At 36.1% G+C, this 20,021-nt stretch overlaps 5 protein-coding genes across 6 annotated transcripts; 2 read left to right on the forward strand and 3 right to left on the reverse strand.

The window, feature by feature from the left end:
• Positions 1-3,750: 3,750 nt before the first annotated feature.
• Positions 3,751-6,177, reverse strand: LOC131008888 (uncharacterized). Of its 2 annotated transcripts, none has more exons than XM_057935989.1 (5): positions 5,847-6,177; positions 5,597-5,651; positions 4,805-5,358; positions 4,502-4,727; positions 3,751-4,404 (listed from the first exon to the last, which is right to left on the reverse strand). In XM_057935989.1, the coding sequence occupies exons 3-5, from the start codon at positions 5,327-5,329 to the stop codon at positions 3,944-3,946; spliced, it is 1,212 nt and encodes a 403-aa protein (XP_057791972.1). In that variant the 5' UTR covers positions 5,330-5,358; positions 5,597-5,651; positions 5,847-6,177; the 3' UTR covers positions 3,751-3,943. The 2 variants fall into 2 exon arrangements, with proteins under 2 accessions (XP_057791972.1, XP_057791973.1); XM_057935990.1 differs by having other exon boundaries at positions 4,805-5,361.
• Positions 6,178-6,481: 304 nt separating this feature from the next.
• LOC131008890 (uncharacterized) lies at positions 6,482-7,805 on the reverse strand. The gene is made up of 2 exons (XM_057935992.1): positions 7,620-7,805; positions 6,482-6,992 (listed from the first exon to the last, which is right to left on the reverse strand). Exons 1-2 carry the CDS (start codon positions 7,738-7,740, stop codon positions 6,565-6,567), a joined length of 549 nt encoding a protein of 182 aa, XP_057791975.1. The 5' UTR covers positions 7,741-7,805; the 3' UTR covers positions 6,482-6,564.
• A 1,062-nt stretch (positions 7,806-8,867) lies between these two features.
• LOC131008889 (uncharacterized) lies at positions 8,868-9,809 on the reverse strand. The gene is made up of 2 exons (XM_057935991.1): positions 9,639-9,809; positions 8,868-9,463 (listed from the first exon to the last, which is right to left on the reverse strand). Exons 1-2 carry the CDS (start codon positions 9,757-9,759, stop codon positions 8,976-8,978), a joined length of 609 nt encoding a protein of 202 aa, XP_057791974.1. The 5' UTR covers positions 9,760-9,809; the 3' UTR covers positions 8,868-8,975.
• A 922-nt stretch (positions 9,810-10,731) lies between these two features.
• LOC131008887 (pectate lyase-like) lies at positions 10,732-12,686 on the forward strand. Its single transcript, XM_057935988.1, has 3 exons — positions 10,732-11,048; positions 11,219-12,116; positions 12,271-12,686. Exons 1-3 carry the CDS (start codon positions 10,858-10,860, stop codon positions 12,490-12,492), a joined length of 1,311 nt encoding a protein of 436 aa, XP_057791971.1. The 5' UTR covers positions 10,732-10,857; the 3' UTR covers positions 12,493-12,686.
• A 2,255-nt stretch (positions 12,687-14,941) lies between these two features.
• On the forward strand, positions 14,942-18,379 carry LOC131008892 (ubiquitin-conjugating enzyme E2 2). Its single transcript, XM_057935994.1, has 6 exons — positions 14,942-15,209; positions 15,710-15,842; positions 16,036-16,061; positions 16,616-16,705; positions 16,781-16,869; positions 17,979-18,379. Exons 2-6 carry the CDS (start codon positions 15,718-15,720, stop codon positions 18,105-18,107), a joined length of 459 nt encoding a protein of 152 aa, XP_057791977.1. The 5' UTR covers positions 14,942-15,209; positions 15,710-15,717; the 3' UTR covers positions 18,108-18,379.
• Positions 18,380-20,021: the final 1,642 nt, after the last annotated feature.

A 20,021-nucleotide genomic window follows, 5' to 3' on the forward strand; every position in this document is an offset into this window, starting at 1 on the left:
TTCTGAGATGCAGCTACTCTTGTCATGTGGTGTTACATATTCCCACATTTTATTTTGTAATTACTAAGATGCAGATACTCTTGACATGTGGTGTTATATATTCCCACATTTTATTTTGTAATTACTAAGATGCAGATACTCTTGTCATGTGGTGTTATATATTCCCACATTTTATTTTGCAATTACTAGGAGCTATCTATTTTGCATTCAATATAATCTATAAGTTATATTATGCTTTGTCTATGGAGAAGCTTAGAACTAATAGATAACAGTAGCTTAGATAACAGTAGCTTAGATAATTCCAAATAACATAGATAGATAAGGAACATTAGCAGACGTCCTAAGAAGGAGAATTGAGCTGCACAAAAGCTAAGAACCAGATGCATAATTTAAAACACAAAAAGAAGCTTAAATTAGCAGGAGCAGCAACCTATTTAAAAGGGCTGCACGATGCGCATGAGCTTCCATCAAATTCTTTGGTTCCACCCATGGACTTGCTTGTGCTTGTGAATGGTTTTTTTGGATGCTTGTTCCAGTTTTTTGGCATCGCTTCATTGTGACCTGAACGTATGACAGATTCAGCATCGTCTTCGCCATGAACGGGAGCTTTGGCATCGTTTTCGTTAGGATACTTGAGTTTCCGGCGAGACTTGGTGGGATTCAGCGTCAATGGGGAAGTCACGTCATCATCAGAGATTTCCATGGGCAACACTTCCGTGTCCAACCTTTGTGTAAGAGAGTCGCTGATAATTATCACAGTGTGATTATCCTCGTGCTTGATTATAGCCTTGTCGAAGAGCATGGCTAACTTCCTGTACTCTGGCTCGCCCTTGCGATAGTATGCCTTCGCAAATTCATCTTCCTACGACATGATTTCACAAGATATAAACAATTAGCAGGGACAAGTATTGAGCATGTCTCAAGGAATTTTTTTTCCTCTTCTATATTTGCTAAAATTGAAACTTTACCTTGATAATCTCACGCCAAACACCCTCAGCAGCTAGGATGCAATTCGATTTCTGATCCCAGTTAGTCTTTTTCAACGCCATTATCTGAGTAAATGTTGAATATCGCCCTTCCAGAAAGCTGATCCGTTCCTCGACGTCGCCCAAGCTTAGGCGCTTTCCATATTTCTGGCTCAACGTACCAATGATTATGTGAAGCACATGTGTAGAATGGTACGTGGGCGTCACGTACACAGCATCCCTGTGTTGAAGCAGAATATCGAGTAGCAACGTATCCATTTCAGCATCCCACAAGCCATCGTATAAGAAGCATCCTTGAGGATCAATATCAGAAAGAGAAAGACTCATTTTTGCTCTTGTGATTTATGCGTTCTTTGTTGTCTAATTTATAGAAGTGAAGAATTATGGCTGCAGGTAGGATTAACTCATGCCATTATGTGATAAGACATCTCACAGTTGAGTGTTATTAATAAAATCTATTTATCTTCTTAAAATAGGTAACATCCAGCTTGCTTCCCATTAGTTTGCTTTTTTTCAATTAATACTTTGGATTTGATGGTGATTTAACAATACAATTTATAAAGATCACAGCTAGGGGGTCGCTGCTATGATAAATTCGAAATGACAACTACTTTGCATTTAAGTTATCCCATTTGCATGCATCTGAAAAATAATGATACAGCTCCACATAGAATGCGGCATAATAAGTTCAGATATTGTGGATTAACGAGGCATCAAAATATATAGAATAGTAGGCATCATTAAGTAGCACCATAATATGACATATTACATTTAAAAAAGGAATGAGACTTATAAAGTCTCATTTCACATAATCTAATAAGGTAAAATTGTAATATGCCTCAATATCTAGGGAAAATCATGGTGCTTCCACATTCATACTGCTCCCACAGCCCACAGTCTAAGGATGAGATGAGCCCATAGAGCTTCCACATTCCCCCCACTTCCATTTTCCCTTGTCAGACGCAGCTCTAGCAGGCGGCGGGGCACCATCGTTCGTCGGTCGCTTGAGTTTTGCCTCAATTTCATTCCAGGGTAATTCATTGAAGCTCCAGGATTTGCATGGTATGTCCTCTGAGTTCACCTCCTCCTCAGACTCAGACGAGGAGAAGAACGGACCATCGTCATCTTCCTCCTCCTCATCCATGGTCCCATAGCTCGCCATCACCACTGGATTTTTGTTGTTTAAACCAAGCTTCCCACCGAATAGAATACACATCTTGAAGTAGTGTGGCTCCCCACGGTGGAAGTATGCCTGCAGAAACTTGTCCTCCTAACATAAAAAAAAAATGAAACTAGTTAACCACAATCGCTATCTTCAACCATGCATTCTAAAAATGAATAAAAAAGAATACCTTGAAAAGATTCCTCCAAGCGTCATCCGTAGCCGTTACAAGGTTCGGTTCCACGTCCCATTTTGTGTCGCGGTGCATTATGAGATCCTTGTACTTGTTCCAGCGTATCTCTAGAAACGTAACACGTTCCTCTATTGCCTTCAGATCAAGTTCAGCGTTGAACATATAGTTGAGATGGATCATTGCACCTGTTAGCGCATGAGTTGATTTGTACGGTGGTAACGGAACACACTCGTCGGTCTTCCGGATTAGAAAGCGAAGCAGCGTATCGTCCATCCCACGAGTCCAGTTCTTTGGGTACAAGAACCATGACTGAGGCGCAATGCCGGATTTTCGCATTTTTTTAAGCAAGACAACAGTGATTGTATCGAAAGGATGAAGATGATGCCAGCTATCTGGAGCATTTTATAAACTAGGAATAGACTAGTGCATCATAAATAATCTCAGGCTGGTAAATTAGGCGGTGGTTAAAAGTCACATTAGCCATCCATCCATCAAGTTGAGTGCAGAAAATTTATGGCTATATACGTGTAGAGTTTAGATGAATTTGCAGAAAATTCGTGGCTGGTGACTGAAATGATTTTAAGTAGGTGTTAAATACAATAATAATATATGGCTGTGCCATATACTACGTTATTGGCTACGTCAATAATATTTGTAAAGAATTTATACAAATTTTTGTATTGTCAAAAAAAGAAATGGAAAATATTTCCTCATACTTGTAAAAGTCCAAATTCGAATGGCAAAAGAGATTATTAAAATTCAGCAAACTATAACTTATATATAAGGATACTTGAGTCTACACAAGTGACAAAATAACACACAAAACTAATTCCCATAAAATGCATAGTTGAAGGGAATTACAGTTACAACAATATAATATTGTCTTCGTTAAGCAGCATATAATATAAACTGAATTTAGTTCAAAAGGATAATTCGCAAGAGTTTAGATGAATTTGCCAATAAACAATCCAACAACAAGAATCAGCATTGACATAAACATCACAGAGGTGGTCTTGGGCTCCATATGTCGGCAACAGGGGCAAATGTGTTCATGAGCAACATTTCTAGCAGGCACATAGTTTGCAGATGTCTCAGCAGCTACCGCCCGCTGCCTTGGTACATATACCTGCCCTGATAGAAACTTTGGGAAGTGTTCGTCGTCGCTCTTGTGATATTCATCACACCAGAAAAACCAATCTTCGTGCTTCTCTGCTTCCGGACATTTGTAGTAGAAACGACCTGCGTTTATTGCTTGTTGTGAAGCTTTAAAGAGGTTCATTCGGCCTCTTCCACATTGACACATTGGGATCAACTTGGCATCATCTTCACAGACTTCCATGGTTCCAACACAGCTGCAAGAAGATTAGGAGTTTTGAAAAGCAGGAATCAAACCAAATAAAATGAAAAGATTATTCAACACAAGTAACACCAAATGGCAACAAAATAGAGCTAATATCCAATCAAGATTTCAACTAAAATAGCAGCAAATAACCAAGTATCCAACAACAAATGCACCCGTGGAAAGCTGATAGACTATTGTCAAACTAACTCACACATCACTCAATTTACAGATTTTCAAGTCCAACAAACTGCTACAACAATCTAAGGACCCAACAAGAACTGCTGCCACATCCCTTGAGCAATTGCATCCCTACTTGCATTCCATTCCCTTGAAACCTCAACGGAATCAACGAATTCATCGACATCAGGCCCTGCTTCAGCTTCCATATTGGCAATATCATCAAATTGCTGCTCTAGAGGATCATTAACCATTTGAGAGCGGATGAAATTGTTTAGCAAGAAGCAGGCCATGATTAATCTGTTCTGGACCTTCACTGGATAATACGTTGTGCTCCGAAGTATGCCCCACCGCATCTTCATGATGCCAAATGCACGTTCGATGCAATTCCTTGCTTTCGTGTGCCGCATGTTAAACAACTCTTCCGCGTTCTGTGGTCTGGTAGCTCCTGGTCCCCATTCTTTCAAGTGGTACCTCACTCCCTTATATGGTGATAAAAAACCCTCGCAATTCGGATATCCATTGTCAACCAAATAGTAATTCCCTAGTAGACAAACGAATCCATTAATCAAATACCTCGACTGTAACATACAAAAAAAACACACATAAATATTGGGAAAGCAATCAAAGATGGCATGTACCCTTAGGAACCTTCAAACCGTGAACTCTGTTCACGGCGTCGCGCAAAATCCGTGAGTCAGCAGCTGAACCTTCCCACCCAGGCAGCACATAAGTAAACTTCAAATTTCGATCACACGCAGCAAGGGTATTGGTGGATATTTGACCCTTTCTCGTCCTATAACGTGGCTTATCGGCGTTTGGTACCATAACATTAATGTATGTTCCATCTAGAGCACCTAAACAACCCTATTGCAAATTTAAACAAGCCCACATGAGAAGATGACAACACATAAGTAGAGTACTTGTTATACACATGATTTTACCTTAAACCACTTCCACCTGTGATCGACCGAAACATCGGGAATAGGCTCTGGGGTTACCAACAAGATAACATGCAATCTCAATATTGCTTTCAAAACCAGGTGGACATACCGTGAGATTGTCTGCCCGGACCTCCAAAAATCAAAACCAATGATCCTATTCTTCTTATGGTGTGCTAGTACTGAGACAAACATTGCAACCTGCTCTTCCACGGTTACGTGGCGACCGTTACGCAAACCTCCTAATTGGCGTAACAATTGACACAGCCTACTGAATGTGTTACGGTCCATTCGCAAGTTCGAGACACAATCAATATCACTACTCCCTATTATCCTGTCCAAATGTATGGCTTGACTAGGCATGCGTTCAATTATACAATACGACTCAACAATCTCAATATGTTTCCTCTTCTTTGTTTTCATCCTGTTTAGCAAATCAATTATAATAATAAGCTGAAGATTTAATACACGAATTATTTCCTCAAGCACCAACACAGTATATGCCCTCTGTCGCCTAGTCATCGCCATGGCTGCTTCTCAACAAAATGCTATAACAACTGCTGCCAAGTATACCACACAATGAACACATCAACACATTGATACACGGCTCAACATCCAATTCATACAACACCCAACAAATTAACGCCATATCGCAGTTACAACAAACCACGTAAGAAATATAAAGAATTCATTCATCACATGAGGAGATGCAACTGCATAGATATTCAACGACACATGCTTGAATCATGGGGGTAGAGCATATTTACACACAGAAAATAACGAACACCTTGTTACCTTGCCTTGCGTTCGGCTGAATCGATCCAACACTCTCACTCCAGAAAGCTGACCTCTGGATCAGAATAGGCATGGACCACAGAATTAGACAAAAAAAATTAGTTCTTTTGGTAAAATTAAGCAGGTAGTACCAAAGAATTCACACGATTGTAAACCCTAGCAACATTTGCAATCCTATCTGTGAAATTATGATCTGCTGGGTCAATAAAGTAGGATTTGATTATCAATGAACAGATCGTCTTCGTATTACCTGCGTCAATTGTATTGTGGAGCTCGCGCATTCACCCACCCTGTCGTCGTTCACACTGCTCTTTTGAAATTTCAGCTACCGCCAAAGAATGAATTTGAGCTTTTGATGGAATAAGCGAGGGGCAATAAGGTGAAGAAAAAAATTAGCTGCTACAACTGTAGCAGCATTTAATTATTAACCTACCCTCTGGGCCGGTTCCCGAAGCGAGAGGAAATAGTGATTTATGGGCGGGCTTTGACTTTAGGCCGGGCCATCACTTAAAATTATAAGGAAAACCAAACACAAAAAATCGACGGGTTCTGATTGCTATATGGACATTAAAAGGAAACCAAACACGCCCTTAAGAAATTACTATCCCAGACTTTTAAATATTTTTTTTAAAACAAGATTAATTTCGACATTTTAAGACACCTTTTGTGAGTTGGGCTGCGCCGCCTGTTTTTCTCTCCTGCTTATAAAAACATAGCCCAACCCACTTTTTGGGTGTGCCGGACTTGACAATTCTAATAGCAATGCAATTTTAGTATTTTCGTAATTACTACACGAATAATATACTATATATACTTACATATGTATAATTTAATAATATAACAAAGCAGGCATCTCACACTTGAAGGAAAAAAAAAAGTCACGAATTAATTTGCAATTCAGTTTCATAGATCAAACATTATTCACATACTTAATTGCATGCTTATTCGACACTATACAAATAAATGTTTCAATTATTAGGTTCACGATTAAGCCAAGCAGCATATATCGCAACTAATATTGCAATTAAAAATACAATTTTCCTCATGGACTTGTGTGTCCTAATAAGTGAGGAAGGACGTGACGGATCATTTGGCATTGTCCTAACTCCATATTTATTAGGCATGGATTCACTTTTCTTATCCTTATTATGATCACGATCATCAAATTTAACTCCATCTTCATTCCTTTGCCCTAATTTGTTGCTCTTAGGGATGGCCACACAATATATTTGTTCGTCTTGAAACAATCCCTCGGCCTGCTCGAGGTCGGCGTCATCGGCCACGTCAAACGTCTCCTCGAAACTCACGTACTTGTGTTCGGTTATCTGGTGGCTTCCACGAACCACCAGATGGCCGTATTTGTCTATGTGTAAAGTTATGTCGGCATTTGCAAAACCTTCATGTGAAGAATGAGAGGTAATTAATCATAAGTAATTGACTCTCAATTAATTAATTTAGTTAGTCCATATGAATGGAGAGATCATTACAAGTAATTGATTTCACAAATTCTCAGCCAACAACGATGGCATTAATTTATCACTTTAGCTTGTCATGATAGTATTAATTTGGAGGCAATTAACAACCACATGAAAAATCATACTCCCTCCGTCCCACCATTTTAGTCCCTTATTCTATTTTGAGATGTCCCAAAAAGATAGTCCACTTTTCTAAATAATACTATATAAAAATATTGTTTTTACTAAATTAACCCCTATTTAATGCTTCACTTAAATGTGAAAAGGATGTGTGAAAATAATAAATAAGGGTATAAAGGATAAAATATAAAAATTAAATGCATTTTCTTAATATGTGTGAAAAGTGGGAGGGGACTAAAATGGTGGGACGGAGGGAGTAATAGTTTAAAATTTGTGTACTTATTGTGTGTTAAAAGTAGTGCATTAATTTAGGAGTAATTACTCAAAACAAAAAGGAAAATAATGATCATGAACAACAAAAACATATGAAATGAATGCAAATATATATATTATACTCCATTATGCATGAATTAATGAATGGATTATACCGGGAAGTGTTAAGCGCAGGTAATGAGAATGTAAATCCTGATCCCATTTGTGTGGCGGCGAAATCTCTCTGAACATCAAGCTCGAATCTTTCTTTCCGAAACCTCTCCCTTCCTTGGCCATTTTTTATAAGCCTGTCTATTACTATTACATACTAATATGTTTGGCTATAGGCAATTTATAGTTGTCTGATAATTAAGAAGGAATATCTCCTAATTAAATTAGCACGCTTTGCTTTATCTTGGAATGGAAAGGTTCTTTTCTTTACATTGTTATTGATTGGTTATGGGGAGTTTATTTTCTCAAGTATCACCATGCAAACCCATCTTAATATTTTTTTTAAATTCTTCGTACACACCAAGAATTCCTTGCTTCGGAAACAATATTTTTAAAATTCTTTAGTAACTTCTTAGTATATATCTTTTTTTAGGGATTAATTAGTAAGTTTTTATCTTAATACAATAGTTTTCTTCTTTAACGGATAAGAATATTAATATTGTATTCCACCCGCCACTTCATGATAAATATAGTATATACGAAAAGATTTATGTAAATATCAGTAATTAAGGACCACCTCGTTGCGAATGGAATAATCCTGTATAAACTCAAGCTCAACCCTAGCTACGATCAGGGCTGGATCAAGAAATTAAATTGGGGACCTAAGGTAAAAAAAAATGTATAGTATAAAATAAATTTTATACTTATTAATTTTTTGTCATCAGCAAGATCAAGTACTCTCAACAAATAATATACTTAATCCTTTTAATTAATTTTAAGTAAGCTTGATTAGTTTTAATTATAAAGATCTTATTTTAGCATAAGCAACTGTTATAAGTATGGTCAATAATATGCATTAGCCTATTAATTAGGAAAGGAGACCTTTTTAAAAGTTCCTACAATAAAAGACAGTAAATACAAACTAAATTAAAAATTAATAATAAACTATAAATTAAAAGATACAACGCTCGTGATTTGATGAGATTTATTATAAATTTTCTTATAGTGGTTTTGGAACCATAACAATTTTTTAAAGATCGCACGATGATGGATTCGAACCTAGGACTCAGGGCCTTGACCTTGAGCATTAACCACCTACCGTTAGGCTAACACACGCACTCTTTTTTTTTTTTTTTTTTTGTCTGGCGTTTCATGCATCTTTTATACAGTCTTTTAATTAATTTCATCGGTTAAAGTGGTGTAAACGCAATTCTTGGACCCTCTCGCTCCAATTGATCAGTACGGATAATAGATACATGAAATTCTATTTTTCATAGATTCGAAATGAATTAAAATGAGATTAATTGTTATGTACATCCCATCCAATAATTTTACCTACTCGAAAGGTACACAAAGATGATCTACCTACGACGAAGTTTAACAATTATGACCGCCGTGATCACAATCAAAGCAATCAATGTTACTACGCATATTGCAATTTTCATCTTGGTCTTGTCTCCTCGAATATGTTTCAAATAATCTCTCGAACGTGACACCTCTGGTTTCTCATTGTTGTTGTTGTTGTCGTTGTTGTTGTTGTTTTCGGTGTCGTATCGATGAATTGAAGCACCATCTCTCTTATAATCAGGTGGCTTGGGATTATTAACATTGTGGTCTACTTTGGGCATGGTGATTGCATGTTGTTGTTGGCCCTTTACTTTGGGTATAGCAACACAATAGATTTGGTTATCTTGGAACATTCCAAGGGCATCGTCGAGCTTAGCATCGGTGGGGATGTCGAAGGTTTCCTCGAAGCTTATGTACTTGTGCTCCGTCACTTGTTTGGTGCCGCGCACCACTAGATGCCCGTATTTGTCCATGTGTATAGTGATGTCGTTTGCCTCAAACCCTTCAAATTACATAATTAATTACAGAATTAAAATTGGATTCAAAGTTACATCGTTAATTACTAGGCAAATAATCAAACCAAAATTTAGTCTGAATATATAATGATGGTATTTGAATGGAAATTTAATTTAAATAATTGGTCGGACTCATGAGAGAAAATGAAGAATCATTATTACCAGGAAGTGTTAAGCGTAAGTAATGAAAATCTGGATCTTGCTTCCATCCGTGAGGCGGCGTTATCTCTGTAAAAATCAAGCTTGACTCTCTTTTATTCATACCTCTCTCTGTCGTTGCCATTGCTACTCTCTCTCTCTCTCTCTCTCTACGTGGTGTGTGTATAATTAGATTAGAATATGCAAGATATATACATATAGAATATATATGCTATTTGTAGTTTGGCTTGGAAGTTAACTAATTGAGGATTCTTTCCAACTAAATTGGTACATTGCTTGATCTTCGAAGAGAGAATAAGTTAAGGGAAGAAAATTCGGTTCTTTTCTTTAATAGAGTGATTACTCTTGCGGTTGTATCAAAAGGGACTTTTTCTTGCCGTTAATTCAATTCTTCATTCATAATTTTTTGTCATGACTATCTAAGTATATACTTTAGCGAGAATCCGTTAAAAAAAAAGAGTATTTTAGTGAGAATATATATATATATATATAACATGGTCGTTAGTACCGCTAATATTATCTAATTAAAAAAAGATAAATAAATAAGGATATATATTCAATTGAGAACTTCTGTTAGTATAATTAATTTCACGGCAGCGTTTCAAAAAATAAAAAAAAAATTCACAGCGAATACAATAACTTCACACGTTTAATACAGTGTTTCTCACTAAACCCAACATCTATAAATACATATACATACATCTATCTATATATAATTAATATGATTTCGTTGCTTTCATTCATAGGCTTACAGCATTTGTATCTCCATCTGTCACAGTAATTTAAATATTATTGAAACTATTTCTGTCCTACGCTAAATAACATTAATTTCTCCTAACTAGTCAAAAAATCCTATATATTGGTGCGCGGATAGCTCTGAGCATCCTCCACTCCACATTTCTCTCCCAAGTCATAGACTAACTTTTCCCACATTTCCCTCTTGACTTCTCATTCTCTCATTATCCATAATTTCTTCCACAAATATTGTTTCCACACTTTAATTGGGATGCTCATACCTATCTCACACTTCAACACCACCATTACACACCACATATGCCTAACTTCCTATTTCATATGGATTTATATTTCACAATGCTAGATGTTGCTAAAACTTCCCATAGATTACGTAGGGTCAACAAACTTAGTAGGAAAGACCCCCCAAAAAAAAGAAAAAAAAAAACAGTAGGAACAAAATAAATTAGTTTACCATTCATTTTCAAGAATGGATTCCATTAGGTTTATGTTGGTTTTCTTGATTTCTCTTGTGGTCTTGATCACCACAAAGGCAAATCGTACTGAATCGGACGACGTCGTTTGGCGAAAGCGCGCATTACTAGCCAGGCGAGCTGCTCAAGAGGCCTATCAACCAAATCCTGATATTGTACTAAATCATTTCAATAAGCATGTTCATAAGTAAGTTTAATTCTAATTACATGGTCTATAATGTCTTTATATGTTGAAAACACTTAATAGTGTTTATCTTGTAATTATTGAAATTTGTATCTCGTTTTTGGGTTACACCCCTCGTGCACTTTTCAAATAAAATTTTACTTACATAAAAAAAAATGGGTCAATTTGTGAAGGTCCTTGGAAGGAACAAACACGACAAGAAGAAACCTAACCGCAATCCCTCACGTGGGATGCGAGGCCACAAACCCTATCGACCAATGTTGGAGGTGCGACAAAAATTGGGAAACAAACCGGAAAAAGCTAGCCGATTGCGCCCTAGGGTTCGGGCGCCACGTGACCGGAGGCAAGGCCGGGAAGATCTACGTGGTGACGGACCCCTCGGACAACGACCTAGTGAACCCTAAAAAGGGAACCCTGAGGCACGCCGTGATCCAGACGGAGCCGCTGTGGATCATATTCGCGCGCAACATGGTGATCCGGCTCTCGCAGGAGCTGATCGTCACGTGCAACAAGACCATCGACGGGCGCGGGGCCCAAATCCACATCACCAAGGGCGCCGGCTTCACCATCCAATACGTGAGCAACATCATCATACACAACATCAAGATCTACGACATCAAGGTGGGCAACGGCGGCATGATCAGGGACTCGCTCTCCCACTACGGCCAGCGCGGCCAGAGCGACGGCGACGCCATTTCTGTGTTCGGATCCTCCAACATCTGGCTCGACCACCTGTCCCTCTCCAGCTGCTACGATGGCCTCATCGATGTCGTCAAATCCTCCACGGCCGTCACCATCTCAAATTGCCATTTCGCTCGCCACAATGATGTTTTGCTATTTGGGGCAAGTGATAGCTACTCGGATGATAAGATCATGCAAGTAACGGTGGCGTTTAACCATTTTGGGAAAGGGTTAATACAGAGAATGCCGCGGGTGAGGTGGGGGTTCGCGCACATCGTTAACAACGACTACACCAAGTGGGAAATGTACGCCATGGGCGGAAGCCAAGGCCCCACCATACTCAGCCAAGGCAACCGCTTTGTCGCCCCGGATAACAAGGCCGCCAAAGAGGTATATATAACTCCCTTCGTCCCATTACAAATATCTCACATTTCATAATAGGATGTCTCATTCATTTTCTAGCAATATATACCTAATAGTATTACCAAATTAACACAAGCAAGACCTAATTATTTATTTAATTAATTTTGTATATATAATGTAGGTGACGAAGAGAGAATATACAGCGGAGAGTGTGTGGAAGAATTGGGTGTGGAAATCGGAGGGAGATGTGATGCAAAATGGGGCATTTTTCGTGCAATCTGGAGATCCGCATCACAAGTTTGTACAAGGCGCTGAGACTATTGCACCTAAACCTGGCCACTTTGCAAGCACGCTTTCGCGATACGCCGGCCATTTGAAATGCATTCCCGGAAAGCCTTGCTAATTAAGAATTAATCAGTTTTAATTGGATTTAATCAAGATGGCCACATTTATATTTAATCACGAGAAATCAATTCTACTACTTCAAACTCAGATGTTAGTTGATGTATATAATATTCTGCATATTAATGTAAAATTCGTGGACCATGTAAATTTTCTCGCAATAGTAAGAATCATTATATTAGTTTAACTTTATTAGATCTACGTGTAATTAAGTTCTTATTCGACTTGTTGGACATTTTTTTTTCCTCTTCTTTTATGTAGAAGCATATTGGAAGGACAAAATCTTTGTATATATATATGTGATTTACGTCTGAATAAGATGGGGTTCACGAGATACAATTGATTTTAGAGTAATGAAGAAATTTGGTCAAGGCGGAACAAACGATCGAAGAGTTTGAGAGATGATTTAGTCACTCAGAATCTTGTAATTTATTTATTTATTTTTATAGTTAAGTATTAGAGTTGATCTTCTCGGATAAAAAAGTAAGTTAGAGTTGAAATTAATTAACTATCAAGAATAGGATATTAGTTTTATATAATTTGCAGCAAGTTGCATAAGAATGTGAATTTACCCATCAAAAATAGCGATTGCGAGTTTTCATAAATAATTTTATCATAGATGTGAGGCATGCATGTGCAAGACTAAATTTAATTTGTTTACACTCCTAATATAGTCTAAGCCAAGCTTCACCTTTATCCTTTTCTTTTTGCGGAAAATATGGAGAATATGTTTACTATTTTTTCCGTCCCATTAAAATTGGCTGATTTTTCATTTTGAGATGTCTCATTAAACCTTTATTCTTTTCTTTTTGTGAAAAATTAATACGGAGTATATGTTTACTATTCACTTCGTCTCACTAAAATTGGCTCATTTTATATTTTAGGATGTCCCATTAAAATTGACTCATTTATATAAAAGATAGTGCTACTACTTTAACTCTTGAAAAATTGTGGGCCTTACTACTTTTATTTAATTTACACATTCTCATTAATTTTCATATCCAAAAGAATTGAGAGCAAGTTTTAATTGGGTGGAGGTAGTGCTTTTATACTCTTTTCACAGTATTATTTAAGATGGATAATTTTTTTACAGGTAGGATGAAGGAAAATGTGGATCGGACATCCAATTTTCTCTAGTTTTACTCAAATTCATGACCATATATGGTTATTAATTAATGTGATAATATTTTTCTTGTAGTATTTATGTGATTAATTATATTTTTCAGAATATGAGATGAGAAACGTGGAGATAATAAAATATTTCCTTCTTTTTAATGAAATATTTAGTTCAAACTCTTCATATATTATAATGGCAAAGAGTTCTACTGACACAAACGATGGTAAATTGGTAATGATAACAGTTTGATTAGTTGGAAATTAAACTAATTTTTTTTAGAATAGTTGGAAAGTAATTAAATGAGGTAAAGAAAAAATTGATAGGGAAGAGATATTATATTTATTCCACAATCTATATGATTGAGGATTACGCACAATACGTTATGCAAGACTATGAGATGTCCTATTTACTAATCTATGCGTGTTAAAAATGAGTAAATTATTAATTCATTTCATTCCTATTTATAAATTAAACACTATATATGCATCATATTCTATTGTCAAAACACTATTAAAATATCGCAAGCATTATAGCTAATTGATATTCTTTCCATTCGTAAGCATGAGATATCAATACAGTACAAATTTCAATTTCCAATTTAAAAGTACTGCTCCCTCCGTTCCACGAATCTTGACACATATCTTTTTTGGGTCGTTCCATGAATCTTGACACATTTCTAAATAAAGTAATAATTATTATTTTCTCTCTCTTATCTTATCACTTTTATTATTTTCTCTCTCCTACTTTATCACTTTTATACTTTATTAACTGCACATTTAAAACACTAATCTACAACTCCTTAATTCCGGTGCCGAAACCAAGAGTGTCGAGATTTGTGGGACGAATGGAGTATAATTAAATCTATTATACTTTCGTAAAAACAATTGTATTTAATATATATATATATATATATATATATAATACTTATATATGCACTAATTTGGAAAGTGGACTAAGGAAAATTACTTTTTATAACAAGTAATCAATCTTATCCAATAATTAATTACTCTGAGTCTCATAAAAATAGGAACAATTTGTTATTTTAGAACGCCTTACAAAAACATAACCATTTTTATTTTTGTATACTATTCCTTATATTTTATTTATATTTTTCATACTTATTTATGAAAGAACCATCATGACCCACGATTATTTTTTCTCAATTAACTTATTATTCTCACAAGACTTTATAAAGTGAAATCCATATTTCACTCACAACAACTCTCAACTAATATATTTTTAACACCTGTGCTACTCTTAATTTTTCATATTTTTATTAGATGAAGGGAGTATATTTAATTATGTAAAAGTGAAAAGAAAAAAAAATCTGAAGATTTATTCCTCTCAAAGAAGGAAGGAAGGCCCAGCTGAAAGAGACCATGGTGATTGCCAGTGAGAAAGTGGGGACACCTCTTTGAGCCATGACCCAATCCCCAAATCAAGCAATAGTATACACATCACATCCATATAAATTTATACACAAATACAAATACAAAATATATATTTACACGCCATACTAATATAAAGATTCGATTTTTCCTCTTCCCCTTTTCTTCACTCGAGCTCCATCCCTGCTCTCCAACAAGACTTCACTCAGAAGGGTATGTAGATATTAACTCTTCCTTTCTGAATTTAATGAATCAATTGGTAATTAGATCTTTTATTGAAGAAATGGTTCGAAATCTTGATTTTGATGGGAAACCCTTGAATTCTTACTGCCCGTTCAATTGCCCCCTTTTTAAGCTGCTGATCCTCATATTTGTGGCTGATTAACGCTAATCCTTCTGTGTAAGAATTTAGGTGGATTATTACCTATTGTGGGCAGAAAATGATTTGGGTGCCCTAAATGTGCTAATCTTACTTTCTACAAATTGTCTTATTAAATGCTAATTTCCCTCGTCCTTGGCTTCGGTTGTGATGAATTATTGTAATGGTGAGCTGAATTTATGCTTGTGGTCGAGTCAATTTTGGATTATGAATTGATACTGGTTAGGGATATCTAAAAAGGATTTGTTTTGAGGTTATGTTACTCGCTAAATCGTTTTGATTGTTCGTTTCTCCTGCTTGTTGGGGTAGTAAATAAAACCACGGTGCTCTGCAGGCCCTAATATGTCGACTTCAGCTCGAAAGAGACTGATGAGGGACTTCAAGAGGTTGCAGCACGACCCGCCTGCTGGTATCAGTGGAGCGCCGCAAGATAACAACATTATGCTCTGGAATGCTGTTATATTCGGGTTAGTTCAGTTCTTGGTACATTTTAGTCAAACAGGAAGTTCATTTGTATAGAATTGTGTTACTTTAGTGTTTCTTCATTACTTAGTACTCTACAGTTAAGCTTATTTTGTTTATCTATGTAGTTTGTGTGCTGATTTTTAAGTGTGGTTGGATATGCTAATTCACGGTTTCCTGTTTTTTTGTGTATTGCAGTCCTGATGATACACCGTGGGATGGAGGTCAGTCTTATACTGATAACCTAACCCATCTATCTTTCTCTGAACATTTCTGCTTTTTGCATGTGAATCCCTAAATCCCTTTCTATTTGCTATAACGAGCATGTTTGCTTTCTATGGATTCATGGAATGACTTGGTCTGTCATGTGCCTATTTAAAAATACAAGATGCTTCCAATATTAAGACAATTAGATACCATAGATTTATAAGTCTCTTTACGATAATCATTTTTGCCTTTATTGGACATGAATGATATCTTAATCGATTCTTTATGTCCTAAGTTTCACCAAAACAACCAATTGATGCTCACTCTTAAGTTGGCTAGAACGCCAATTTAGTGGCAAGTCAATATTTCCGCTTCTTATAATTGCTAATGTGTGGTTCCGGAGGTTGTCATACTCCACTAAATATCAGAATATCCACCTTGTGTAATTGTACACTTTATCTTTTATTTATGCACAAATCATGTCTATAAACACTCACAGCATTTTTTGAGGTATTCATTATTCATCATATTTGGGTGGCTTAAATCCTTGGCCATGCTTTGAATTTGACAGGTACGTTCAAGTTGACCCTTCAGTTCACCGAAGATTATCCAAACAAGCCACCAACAGTTCGATTTGTTTCTAGAATGTTTCACCCAAATAGTAAGTCACTGTATGAGGATTCAATAATGTCATATATTAGTTTATCCCGTGCTTAAATTGATCTGTTTGATTCAGTTTATGCGGATGGAAGTATATGTTTGGACATTCTTCAAAATCAGTGGAGCCCTATTTATGATGTTGCAGCTATACTAACTTCAATCCAGGTACATGTGCCGCTATTTGTTGTGTCGAATGTGTTATAATGCTAGCTAAAATGACTGAGTTGGAGAACTGATAGACAGAATGATTTCCCATTGCTTGTATACCTAATATATCGAACAATTGATGCTTCTTTATATACACAGGAAACAAAAGTCTACCAGTCTGGGTGGTGTAAATATTCTCATGTTCTCGAAGGGTATAGATATATCATCCTTAGGCTATTTACTAATAAAATGTTCACGGCTGTAAGTGACTTAACTTGTAATGATTGCTCTAAATATGAATTTTAGGCATTCTAGCCCAAAACTAAGTTTGTTCTGCAAGGGAGTAATTAGTTAAATTTGTGCACGAGGTAGCTTAGGCTTCAGACCAAACCTGCTGATTACAACCTTTTATCGCATATTTGTATGTCTGTGGAATGTGGATCATTCTGATTTAACTACTCGAAAAAGTCGGGGAGTGCTCGAAGAACACTGTATTTTAAGGGAATGGTTTATGGCCTGGAATGTTAAAATATCATAAACTTTTATTTTCTCTTCATCATTTTCTATTAAACATATTTTCCTTGAGTTTACGGTAGTGCTGTAAGTTTCTTTACTATCATTTCCGTCTCCCCTTAGTATGTCGTGGTATTAGAAATCTAGGAATAATTTCTTTCTAGAGAAGAAGATGGAAGAGCAATATCGCTGGAGCTTGATTTTCCACATAGCATCTTAATATCATCACATTGCTTCAATTGTTTTTTATTCTGTCACATATTGTTTATGTAAGCACAGCTCTCTCTCTCTCTCTCTCACACACACACACACACACAGATGCCATCATGGTTCATGCTAAATAGCAGGCCCTCCTCCTAATTCCGATTGTTTAAGGTTGAAGTGTGGCAATACTGCAAGAAACAACAAAGAGAGGCTTTTCGAGATGTATTGCTACAATGCGGCCTTAATTTTGTAGCATGCATCCATATACATGGAAGGCCTGCTATGTTTCGTAGTTGATATACATGAACGATGGTGTTTCTCGGATATTAGATTCATTAACTCGCTGCCATGCTGTTATCGACAGATATGTTTAGAAAAAAAGTTCACATCCTCTGTTTCGGATTTTGCAGTCATTGCTGTGTGACCCGAATCCAAACTCCCCTGCCAACTCTGAAGCTGCTCGGATGTTCAGCGAGAATAAGAGAGAATACAATCGCAGAGTGAGGGAGATCGTGGAGCAGAGCTGGACGGCCGATTAAACCTCCCGTGCCCCTGCTGAGTTGGTGGTCAGTCTGTGGAAGCGTTTGAAACTCGAGTCCCACGAGTAACTTACGTGTAAGTTTACTCGTCGTCTATAGGGATGTTTCTCTTTCAGTTGGATTCAGTGTTTTTAGCTTATAAATCATGCAAAGACTGCAGGCATTATATATCATGTAAATTTAAGAATTTGATGGGGACTGCGTGGGAATTGTAATGAATGTATTACTGGGAAACAATCTTATTTTGCAATGTAATTTGAATTACTACTGCCTATCATTTTGCTTCATGTGGTGTGAATATGCATTTTTGCAGGAATGGTAGAATATAAATGAAGTTGATTCAGCGTATAAATTTGTTAAGTGTCAAATGTTATGAAATTGTTGCAGAAGTGACTGAGCATTGAGATAATATATGATATTTGTACATTTTAATTTCAGAAAGAGAAAGAAATTGAGAATATTTAAGGTTTGTTTGCTTAGAGGTATAAGAAAAGGGATAAGCTCTATTTACCACTTTATATCTTATTTGTTTTGACGTAATAAAAAATTTAGATAAATTGTACTCCCTCCGTCCCACTAGACTTGACATTTTTTAGTTGGGCACAAAGATTAAGAATAAAGGGTTAAGAGTGTAAAGTAGGTAGGGTTCATTTATTTTATGTGAGTAGAGAAAGTAGGGACCACATACTATTTTAAGAAAGTGCCAACTCTAGTGGGACAAACAAAAAAGGCAAGTGTGTCAAGTCTAGTGGGACGGAGGGAGTATAAATTTTCGGACAACACTTTTTTACTCGAGAAAAGAATAAATTTATACCTAAGGGAGGGTGGTATAATTTTATATCACCTTATAAAAAGTGGATAAATATATTATTTAAATATATAAAAAATGTGATCCTCACTTTAAATAATAAATTTATATATTATATTATCCCTTCAATCAAAGGGATAAAAAGCAAACATACTCTTAAATTACTAAAATTGCAGAACGCAAATTACGATTATTTTTTTCTAGATGGGTGGGCTAGAACTTTTTCAACGATGAAATGCCTGAGTAATTACTTAGTATTCCCTCCGTCCCAAACGAAATGTCTCATTTCTTTTCGGCACGGAAATTAAGAAATGTGTATAAAGTAGATAAAGTGAGATGGTGGAAATTATTTAAATATTAAGTATAGAGAGAGAGTGTATTGCCAAAAAAGGAAACATGACATTTCGTTTGGGACAGCCCAAAAAAGAAAACAGGACATTTCGTTTGGGACGGAGGGAGTATATTTTTTCCTTACCTTTTCTTTTCTTATTGCGCCTTCGCTGCTAATAAATTTACTTCTCAACTCGCCTTAGATAATTCGCCTTAGAGATAGTCAGATAATTCGTTTTTATCTAAGCTATTTCATATATGAATTTACTTGTTTCCGACATACAAAATCAAAATAATTTGGTTCTTGACCTTTAAAGAAGAAGTATCAGATTTTGCATCTAATTTCTAGACAGAAAGGGGTCCAAACGTTAAAAAGGTCAAAGGAAAAAAAAAAGACATCTGATTACATGAAATAATTTTTCCACGTGGAATCCTCGTCGTTATTAAATGAATGAATCTAGAAGCTTTTTTTGTCTATATTTCTTGCATTATTCAAAGAAAAAGGAAAATACATTTAGTTTATTAATAAACTACTCCTTCTGTCCACATAAAATATATTCAATTTATCATTTCGTATGTCATCATAAATGTATCAAATTTATTTTTTTGTAAGTTTTCCACTTATAATAACGTGAGACTATTGCTCTACTCACCATACATTCAATCACTTTATTAATATTTATTTTATTTAAAAGCGAATAGAGTACATTTTATGAGACGGAGGGAGTAGTATTATAATTATGTTGTTTAATTCGTATCTCACTTGAGAGTTCATA

The sequence above is a fragment of the Salvia miltiorrhiza genome, chromosome 2 (genome assembly GCF_028751815.1).
Source record: "Salvia miltiorrhiza cultivar Shanhuang (shh) chromosome 2, IMPLAD_Smil_shh, whole genome shotgun sequence".
In the NCBI taxonomy this organism is placed as follows: domain Eukaryota; kingdom Viridiplantae; phylum Streptophyta; class Magnoliopsida; order Lamiales; family Lamiaceae; genus Salvia; species Salvia miltiorrhiza.